Source organism: Electrophorus electricus, chromosome 13 (genome assembly GCF_041902795.1).
Source record: "Electrophorus electricus isolate QZ-2024a chromosome 13, ASM4190279v1, whole genome shotgun sequence".
Taxonomy (NCBI): Eukaryota; Metazoa; Chordata; class Actinopteri; order Gymnotiformes; family Gymnotidae; genus Electrophorus; species Electrophorus electricus.
Window position 1 is genome coordinate 822,501 of NC_137509.1, and position 10,000 is coordinate 832,500.

General features: G+C 43.2%; 1 protein-coding gene across 11 annotated transcripts in view; it reads left to right on the plus strand.

Annotated features, from left to right (window-relative positions):
• Positions 1–10,000, plus strand: part of esyt2b (extended synaptotagmin-like protein 2b) — a 44,407-nt gene that overhangs the window by 22,502 nt on the left and 11,905 nt on the right. For all 11 annotated transcript variants that reach the window (XM_081695299.1, XM_081695297.1, XM_081695293.1 and 8 more), the window contains 4 exons: positions 1–29; positions 8,370–8,490; positions 8,585–8,761; positions 8,917–8,999. The exon at positions 1–29 is cut by the window's left edge and continues 27 nt beyond it. In XM_081695299.1, the coding sequence (XP_081551425.1) occupies positions 1–29; positions 8,370–8,490; positions 8,585–8,761; positions 8,917–8,999 (410 nt within the window). The remainder of the gene's footprint in view (positions 30–8,369; positions 8,491–8,584; positions 8,762–8,916; positions 9,000–10,000) is intronic.

The following is a 10,000-nucleotide window of genomic DNA, read 5'->3' on the forward strand; positions in this document are numbered from 1 at the left end:
TCTAACATCTTGGACATTCCAGGCCTTAAGTAAGTCAGCTGTTTGTAATTTGATTAATCAATGTGTGTTGTGCCCTTGTATCACATTTAATATTTTTGCCATTCAGTTCAAATAAACAGATTTCATTTAATTACATCTACATTTATGGCATTTAGCAGATGCTCTTATAGAGAGCGACTTACAAAAGCGCTTTGTCATTTCCTCATAGAATACATCCAAGTACAGTACAGTAGGTTAGAGTTCAACATACCAATGAACTAGAATACTGTAGAATACAGGGATGAATGCTGATACCTAGAAGTGCAAAATACATCAGGTCTATCTTAAACAATGATAAGTGCTATAAACAATAAGTGCTAGAGTTTGTTAAAAAACGTAAACAGTGCCCTACAATAAGTACTAAATTAGTAATTCAATAAGGGAGCAGTGTCAGTTGTCCTTTAAATATTCTGCAAATAGATGGTTCTTCAGTCTGCGTTTGAAGACTTAAGGGACTCTGCTGTCCGGAGAGCAAGTGGGAGTTCATTCCACCATCTTGGAGCCAGGACAGAAAATAGTCTCCATGCTTGTCGTCCATGAGGCCTGAAGCATGGCATTTCAAGCCGAGCCGTACTCGAGGTACGGATCAGGCTTTGACCATTGACCTCATGTATGAAGGGGCTGGTCCATTTTTGGCTTTGTAGGCAAGCATCAAGGTTTTGAATCTGATGCATGCAGCTACAGGGAGCCAATGAAGGGAGCACAGCAGTGGAGTAACATGTGTGAACTTCGGAAGATTGAAGACCAGTCGTGCTGCTGCATTCTAAACATGTTGTAGAGGTTTGATTGCTCTTAGAGGAAGACCAGCAAGTAGCGAGTTGCAGTAGTCTAGCTTTGAGATCACAAGAGACTGCATAAGCACCTGGGTAGCTTCCTGTGAAAGAAAGCGTCGAATCCTTCGTATGTTGCAAAGCAGGAATCTGCAAGACCGGATTAGATTAGAAACATGAGTTGAGAACAACAACTGGTTGTCCAAAGTTACGCCCAGGCTACGGGCAGCTTCAGATGGTGCTACCAGGGAGTTCTCAAAGGAAACAGTGAGGTCATGGTGAGGGTTGGGAGTACCTGAGATGAACAGAAGCTCAGTTTTACTGGGGTTGAGCTTCAAGTGGTGGGCTGTCATCCATGACCCGATGTCAGTCAAGCATGCCAAGATACGTCTGAAGACCTGCATGTCAGAGGGTGGAAAACAAAGAAATAATTGAGCGTCATAGACAAAGCAGTGGTAGGAGAAACCATGAGAAGATATTACATCACCAAGAGAACGAGTATGCAAAGAGAAGAGGGCTCAATACTGAGCCTTGTGGAACACCAGTGGAGAGTCACACGGTTTGGATCTTCTCCATGTCACCTGATAGGACTGTCCATCCAGATAGGACTGAAACCATCTCCAAGCAGATCCAGTCACACCAAGCCTGAAGAGAGAAGAATGTTGTGGTTCACTGTGTCAAAGGCTGCTGAAAGGTCTATAAGAATCAAAACAGATGACTGTTTGGCAGCTTTAGTGGCATGAAGTTTCTCAGTCACCGCTATGAGGGCTGTTTCTGTAGAATGTGCCGGTTTGTAGCCAGACTGATTGGGATCAAGCAGCTGGTTCTGGGTGAGCAACAGAGACAATTGATTATAAACTGCTCGTTCAAGGGCTTTTGAGAGGAAAGAGAGAAGTGATACCGGTCTGTAGTTGGTAACGCTGGGACTGTCAAGTGTGGTCTTCTTGAGGATTGGTACCACCCTGATGGTTTTGAATGCAGTAGGCACGTATCCAGAAGATAAGGAGTTGTTGATGACAGAGATGAAAGGAAGCAGATCTCTTGCGATTGTCTGGAACAGAGCAGAAGGAATTGGATCCAGCAGACAGTCAGATTGCTGGAAGTCAGGAGTTGAAGAATTTCATCTGTGGAGAGAGGAGAAAAAGAAGTCAGAGAGTTGGATGTTGGGGAATACATGTTGGTTGGAGGGGTGGGAACAGAGTGATGGTCCAAGAAGTGGTGGGGGCTGACTGCAATATCCGATGTTGTGGTGGTACGGGTGATGATCAGGACCAGAACGTTGCCCGCTTTGTGAGTCGGAGGAGAGTGGTTGAGGGTGAGGTCAAATGCTTTCAGCAGTGGAAAGATGTGGGAGGAATGTAGCTTGTCTGATGGAAGGTTGAAGTCACCAAAGAGAATGAGTGGATTTCCTTCAATGGGGAATTGACTCAGAAGGATGTCGAGCTCATCAATGAAGTGATCTAGGGAACCTGGAGGGCAGTAGATGACAATGATAAGAAGTTTGGTGGAGAAAGACACTGTAATGGCATGAAATTCAAAAGAGGAGATGGAAAGAGTAGAGAAGGAAAGTGGAGTGAAACGCCACTCTGGAGGCATTAGTAAACCTGTGCCACCACCCCTGCCAAGACGCCTCGGAGAATGTGTGGATGGAAAGGCAGAGGACAGGACAGCCGGAGTCACTGAGACGCCTCGGAGAATGTGTGGATGAAAAGGCAGAGGACAGGGCAGCCGGAGTCGCCGAATTCTCAGGGGTGATCCATGTTTCTGTCAGAGCCAGGAAGTGTAGGAAGTGGAGGGATGGTAATGCTGAGATGAAGTCAGCCTTCTGGACAGCAGATTGGCAGTTCCAGAGCCCTCCTGCCACCACGATATGTGATGGAGTGAAGCGTTGTGAGTCAGTGAGGTTGCTGAGATTGCGACGTCTATGATTGTGTCGAGGAGATCTGTGGGATTTGTGGACAGGAATTGTGAAGCACCTTTCAGATGCTTGATTTGTGGATGTATGAAATAAAGGATTGAGATAATATGAGAAGATACTTAGCTGAGTTTGTGAAGTCCTGTAGGTGAGATGTAGATGAACTCATTGAGAACACCACCAAACCTTCTCCAGATGTTGGAGTCGTCCTAATTTAACTCAGTTCAATAAGTGCTGAGCCCGCCCCTCAATTCGCACCTAAGGTCAGGGCAAAACTACACCTGTAGTGAGTGTAGTGAGCTACCAAGCAACTAACAACTAGGTTTAGACAACAAGCTTTGAATTTCACAGAATCTAAAACAAAGGTAAGTGAACTCAGAGCCTACCTTAACCAACAAGATGATAATCCAACGAGACAAACCAAAGCACAGCCATGCATCATCTGTGCCTCATATCTGTTACTGGGGAGTGCTTTAAGTTCACGACACACCACAACTTGTAGCTGGGCTGAAAGCCCAAGGGATGAGAACAAGCGGCACAGGTAAATGGTGTGTGGTTTAAGGTGTGTGGTGTGAGGGGTAAGGTGTGTGGTGAAAGGCGTGTGTAGTGAGAGGTGTGTGATGTGAGGGGTAAGGTGTGTGGTGAGAGGTGTGTGATGTGAGGGGTAAGGTGTGTGGTGAGAGGTGTGTGATGTGAGGGGTAAGATGTGTAGTGTGATGTGTGTGTAGTGAGGTGTGTGCTGTGAGGGGTAAGGTGTGTAGTGGAGGTATGGAGTGTAAGGTGTGTGATGTGAGGGGTAAGGTGTGTGGTGAGAGGTGTGTGATGTGAGGGGTAAGGTGTGTGGTGAGGTGTGTGATGTGAGGGGTAAGGTGTGTGGTGAGAGGTGTGTGATGTGAGGGGTAAGGTGTGTGGTGAGAGGTGTGTGATGTGAGGGGTAAGATGTGTAGTGTGATGTGTGTGTAGTGAGGTGTGTGCTGTGAGGGGTAAGGTGTGTAGTGGAGGTATGGAGTGTAAGGTCTGTGATGTGAGGCATAAGGTGTGTAGTGAGAAGTGTTTGGTGTGAGGGGTAAGGTGTGTAGTGTGAGGTGTGGAGTGTAAGGTGTGTGATGTGAGGGGTAAGATGTGTAGTGTGATGTGTGTGTAGTGAGGTGTGTGCTGTGAGGGGTAAGGTGTGTAGTGGAGGTATGGAGTGTAAGGTCTGTGATGTGAGGCATAAGGTGTGTAGTGAGAAGTGTTTGGTGTGAGGGGTAAGGTGTGTAGTGTGAGGTGTGGAGTGTAAGGTGTGTGATGTGAGGGGTAAGGTGTGTGGTGAGAGGTGTGTGATGTGAGGGGTAAGGTGTGTGGTGAGAGGTGTGTGATGTGAGGGGTAAGGTGTGTGGTGAGAGGTGTGTGATGTGAGGGGTAAGGTGTGTGGTGAGAGGTGTGTGATGTGAGGGGTAAGATGTGTAGTGAGAGGTGCGTGATGTGGTAGCTCAGTGGTTAAAGTACTTGACTTGTGATTGGTAGGTTGCTGGTTCAAGCCCCACTGTTGCCACTGTTGGGCCCCTGAGAAAGACCCTTAACCCTCAAGTTGTACTCAGTCAGACTTGTATACAAGTGTCAGATAAATGCTGTAAATGAAGTGTTTTATAGTGCCACACACAGTACATTTAGCACATGTACACATGCATAACGTTGTCTGTAACCCATATAACAGAGCTCAGGTGTGTGTGGCCCTGCAGACAATGGGCATGCAGCTTCTGGGTCGTTTACAATAATACATGTGCTCTTTTTATGGCTCCAGAAATAAGGACAGAGAAGTTGGGGGTGGGAAGTCTAATTATATTAGTGCCTGTAAGTGGGATTTTTAATGAGATTGTTGAGAGCAGGAATTGCAAAGATGTTTTAGTTTATATATAAATGCAGGCAGCATTTTTACTGTTTGTTTACTGAAACAGGATCGTAACTGAGTTTTTGTATAGCAACTAAGCTTGTGATGTGTAATAACTGAGGTTGTTGTCTATAGTAACTGATGTGTGTAGTAACTGTGATTTCCAGCACAACACCTGAGGAAAATGAGACAGTAACCAGCCTCAGGGTCCATTACAGCGCTGAACACCCTGACATGACCTTAGTAACTCTGGCCCTACAAATGGATACCAGGCTGAGAGAACCGAAATTATTGCAGATTATTGGCCACATTCACCTCTGCTGTCACTCTCTCTCCAGGGCAACATGGCGTGGCAGGACTCGGGGGCATGGTTGTGTTGGGGCATGGCAGGGCTAGGGGGTGTGGTTGTGTTGGGGCGTGGCAGGGCTAAGGGGTGTGGTTGTGTTGGGGCGTGGCAGGGCTAGGGGGTATGGTTGTGTTGGGGCGTGGCAGGGCTAGGGTGTGGTTGTGTTCGGGGTGTGGCAGGGCTAGGGGGTATGGTTGTGTTGGGGCGTGGCAGGGCTAGGGGGTGTGGTTGTGTTGGGGCGTGGTAGGACTAGGGGGTGTGGTTGTGTTGGGGCTTGGCAGGGCTAGGGTGTGTGGTTGTGTTGGGGCGTGGCAGGGCTAGGGGGTATGGTTGTGTTGGGGCGTGGCGGCTAGAGGGTGTGGTTGTGTTGGGGCGTGGTAGGACTAGGGGGCGTGGTTGTGTTGAGGCGTGGCAGGGCTAAGGGGTGTGGTTGTGTTGGGGCGTGGCAGGACTAGGCAGTATGGTTGTGTTGGGGCGTGGCAGGGCTGGGGGGTGTGGTTGTGTTGGGGGTGGAACCTGACTAGGGGGTGTGGTTGTGTTGGGGTCGTGGCAGAACTAGGGGTGTGGTTGTGTTGGGGGTGGGACCTGACTAGGGGGTGTGGTTGTGTTGGGGACATGGTTGGGTGCTATAGAATGTTGAAGATCTGTAATGCATAGTGTCCATCGCAGATAATGATATAGTTAGCACACAGATTGCAGTGTTCAAAAAGTAAGATGACAACAACTTTGTCTTGGACATACAGTACATTTATAAAGCACTTTTATTTTTTAATGCATATGAAGGTTTGGATAGAGTGAAATCTCTTATGGTGAGCGCACATGGGTCATGGATGAGCTGGGAGGACCTGCTCCTGGGAAGCTTCTTTTACATTTATTTAGGTGACACTCCTGTCCAGACTTAGAAGACTGTTTTAGTTGTCTACTCAGAAAGGTATTTAGATAGAACAAATAGGTTAGAGTCCAGAAATACCCATAACAGACACTGCCAGAACCGAGGGTCAGTGCTGCAATGTAGAATGAGATACATTATAATACAACACAATACAGTATAAACAACACGATACAATATACTACAATATACTACAATACAATACAACACAATACAGTATAAACACAATACAATATACTACAATACAATACAACACAATACAGTATAAACAACACAATACAATACAATATACTACAATACAGTACAATATAATACAACACAATACAGTACAATATACTAAATACAATACAACACAATATACTACAATACAATATACTACAATACAGTACAATACAACATAATACAACACAATACAATATACTACAATACAATATAATATACTACAATACAATACAACACAACACAGTATAAACAACACAATACAATATACTACAATACAATACAACACAATACAGTATAAACAACACAATACAATATACTACAATATAATACAACACAATACAGTATAAACAACACAATACAATATACTACAATATAATACAATACAATATACTAAATACAACACAATATACTACAATACAACACAATACAGTACAATACAATACAACACAATACAGTATAAACAACACGATACAATATACTACAATACAATACAACACAATACAGTATAAACAACACAATACAATATACTACAATATAATACAATACAATATACTACAATACAGTACAACATAATACAACACAATACAATATACTACAATATAATATAATATACTACAATACAACACAATACAGTACAATACAACACAATACAATATACTACAATACAGTACAATATAATACAACACAATACAGTACAATACAACACAATACAATATACTACAATACAATATACTACAATGCAACAATACAATGCCATAAAATACAACACAATACAGTACAGTACAATATGATACAATATACTACAATATAGTACAGTATAGTACAATATAATATATCACAATACCATACAAAACAACACAATATAATGGTATAGAATAACAGACAATGGCCAGTCAATCCCAGCAGGTTTACAGGTTGCTCTGGTGCTCAGGTGCTCTGGCGTTCTGGTGCTCAGGTACTCTGGTGAAAACAGAATGCCCAGACCAGGCAGGTGCTCACGTGCCTGCTCCATCCTGGCAGGCCAGATGCTGGGTGTTGTTTCACTTGAGCACTTCGGCAAAAATGAACAAACAGCCCCTAGTGATTTAATCCCTTTCCTTTTTAAAAATGGGAAACGAGCTTTATAAATGTAGAACCTAGAACAGCCTGGCTCATGGCTTGGTCTTTATCTGCTCACTGGGCTTTTATACACTGGGCCAAGATAGTGTTACCTCTGTAAATATCATCATTAAAATGACAGATTGTGAAGGTCCACTGAGTGTAAGGTAAAACAATGACGAACAACTGCAGCGCGGTTCTGTAGCGCTGGCTCGCTGGTTGCCATGCAACAGACTAAATTCATGAATGGCAAGCTGGTCTATCCTGGGAAAATGCAAAGCTGCTTCAGACAGTGGCGCATCAACTCATTGAATATTAACACACCACTGACGTCTAGTCAAAGGTCGCTGCTAAAACACAAAGCAGCTAATGGCTGGGGTTTGGGGTACAAGCTACATAAGCCCCAGGGTACAGCTGTCAGATTGTGTTGTATAGTCTCTCCTTTATAGTAATATGGTAATATGAACAGTGTCAGGCAGCCAATAGGAGGTGGCATGACGAGGTTTGAGTGGATGGGAGAAGTATTGTAGGTTATAAGGATAAGTATTTGACTAGTCATCAGAAGGTCTCCAATTCAAGTCCCACCATGGCCAGGTTTCCACTGTTGAGCCCCCGAGCAAGACCCTTAAACCTCAGTTGTGTTCAGTTTGGATAAAAGTGTTAGCTAAATGCAGTAAAAGTCATTTTGAGTGGGTAGGAATGGTGAGTGACAGACCAGCAAAGATTCAGCATGTGAGTTGATGGTTTTAGACACCTAATCGCACTGCTGACTGTGGACATGCACATGCACACACACACACGCACGCACACGCACATGAACACACATACACACACACAAAACACACACCCACACACATACAAAGCCTATTTTTCATGTGATCTCTGTGAGAGCGAGAGATTTATTTGAGTATTCACCCTCCTCCCCTTCTGACCGTTTCCTTCTCTTGGTCATGTGTCATGGTCATGGGACATTTTTGGTTATTTTGGCCAATTGGAGATGAGTGGGAGGATTTTAATATGACTGGCTCATGGGTTTATGGCTTTTGATGTTGATGAGTTTGGAGAGTTCACACATGTCTGTGCTGATTTTAAAACAGGCTTCACATGTCATTGCTGTTACCATGGAGATTTGTTATGGTCTAAAGTTCACTTTTGACTGAGACCTTACGCTCCTGGTTATGTTTGGGTGATGATGTCATGCTCATGTTTCCTGTTGCCAGCGGATTCTCAGACAGCCTGATTGATGACATCATCCACAGCTACCTGGTGTTGCCCAACAGGGTCACCATACCACTAGTGGGCAATTTAGAGCTGGCACAGCTCCGGTTCCCCATGCCAAAGGTGACACACACACACACACACACACACACAAAAGCATGCGTCTACCTTTATCTGGGGCATTCTGAAGCTGGTTCCTTTCTCTTGGTGTTTCCAGGGGGTTCTGAGGATCCATTTTCTGGAGGCGCAGGACCTGGAGGGGAAGGATAGGTTTCTGGCCGGTCTGATCAAAGGGAAGTCCGACCCATACGGAGTCCTGCAGGTGGCCAACCAGATCTTCCACACCAAGACCATCAAGGAGTGTCTGAACCCCAAGTGGAATGAGACCTATGAGGTCAGAGTGGGCAGAGTAGTGTGTGAGAAGCTCTGCACTTCCTTCTGATCCATACTAATACCATTCTTTGTGTGTGTGTGTGTGCGCATACATACGTGTGCATGCGTGTGTTTGTGCGTGTGTGTGTGTGTGTGTGTGTGTGTGTTTGTTTCCAGGCCATTGTATATGAACATTCCGGACAGCATCTGGAGATTGAGCTCTTTGATGAAGACCCAGACAAAGACGACTTCTTGGGCAGGTACCAAATCCAGCTCTTTGTGTTCTTTTGTGTGTGTGTGTGTGTGTGTGTGTGTGTGTGTGTGTGTGTGTGTGTGTGTGTGTGTGTGTGTGTATTACAAACCTCCATCTTCTCTCTATCCTGATCATATTTTGCTGCTGTATAGTTTAATCCTGTTATATGTGCTCTTCCATTGTAAACCCTGTTATAGTTTCCTCTTTGCTCCTAAAGTTTTGTATTTTGTGGGTTCTGTCTGTCTTTAGTACCTAGGTCCTTATTTAGTAGCTGTCAGTTCAAGAAAACCGAACATTTTGGTATTCTAGGTATGGGGGTTTTGGTATGATATTTTTGATATGGTATTTTATGTATGGTATTTTTGATATGGTATTTTTGGTATAGTATTTTTGATATGGTATTTTTGGTATAGTATGGAATTTTTGGTATGGAATGTTTGGTATAGTACTTTTGATATATTTTTGATATGGTATTTTTTGTATGGTACTTTTGGTATGGTATTTTTGATATCGTATTTTGGGTTTGGTATTTTTGATATAGTCTGGTATTTTTGATATGGTATTTTTGGTATAGTATTTATGATATGGTATTTATGGTATAGTATTTTTGATATGGTATTTTTGATATGGTATTTTTGGTATAGTATTTTTGATATGGTATTTTAGGTATGGTATTTTTGATATGGTATTTTTGGTATAGTATTTTTGATATGTTATTTTTGGTATAGTATGGAATTTTTGGTATGGACTGTTTGGTATAGTACTTTTGATATATTTTTGATATGGTATTTTTTGTATGGTACTTTTGGTATGGCATTTTTGATATCATATTTTGGGTTTGGTATTTTTGATATAGTCTGGTATTTTTGGTATAGTATTTTTGATATGGTATTTTAGGTATGGTATTTTAGGTATGGTATTTTTGGTATGATATTTTTGATATGGTATTTTAGGTATGGTATTTTTGATATGGTATTTTTGGTATAGTATTTTTGATATGGTATTTTT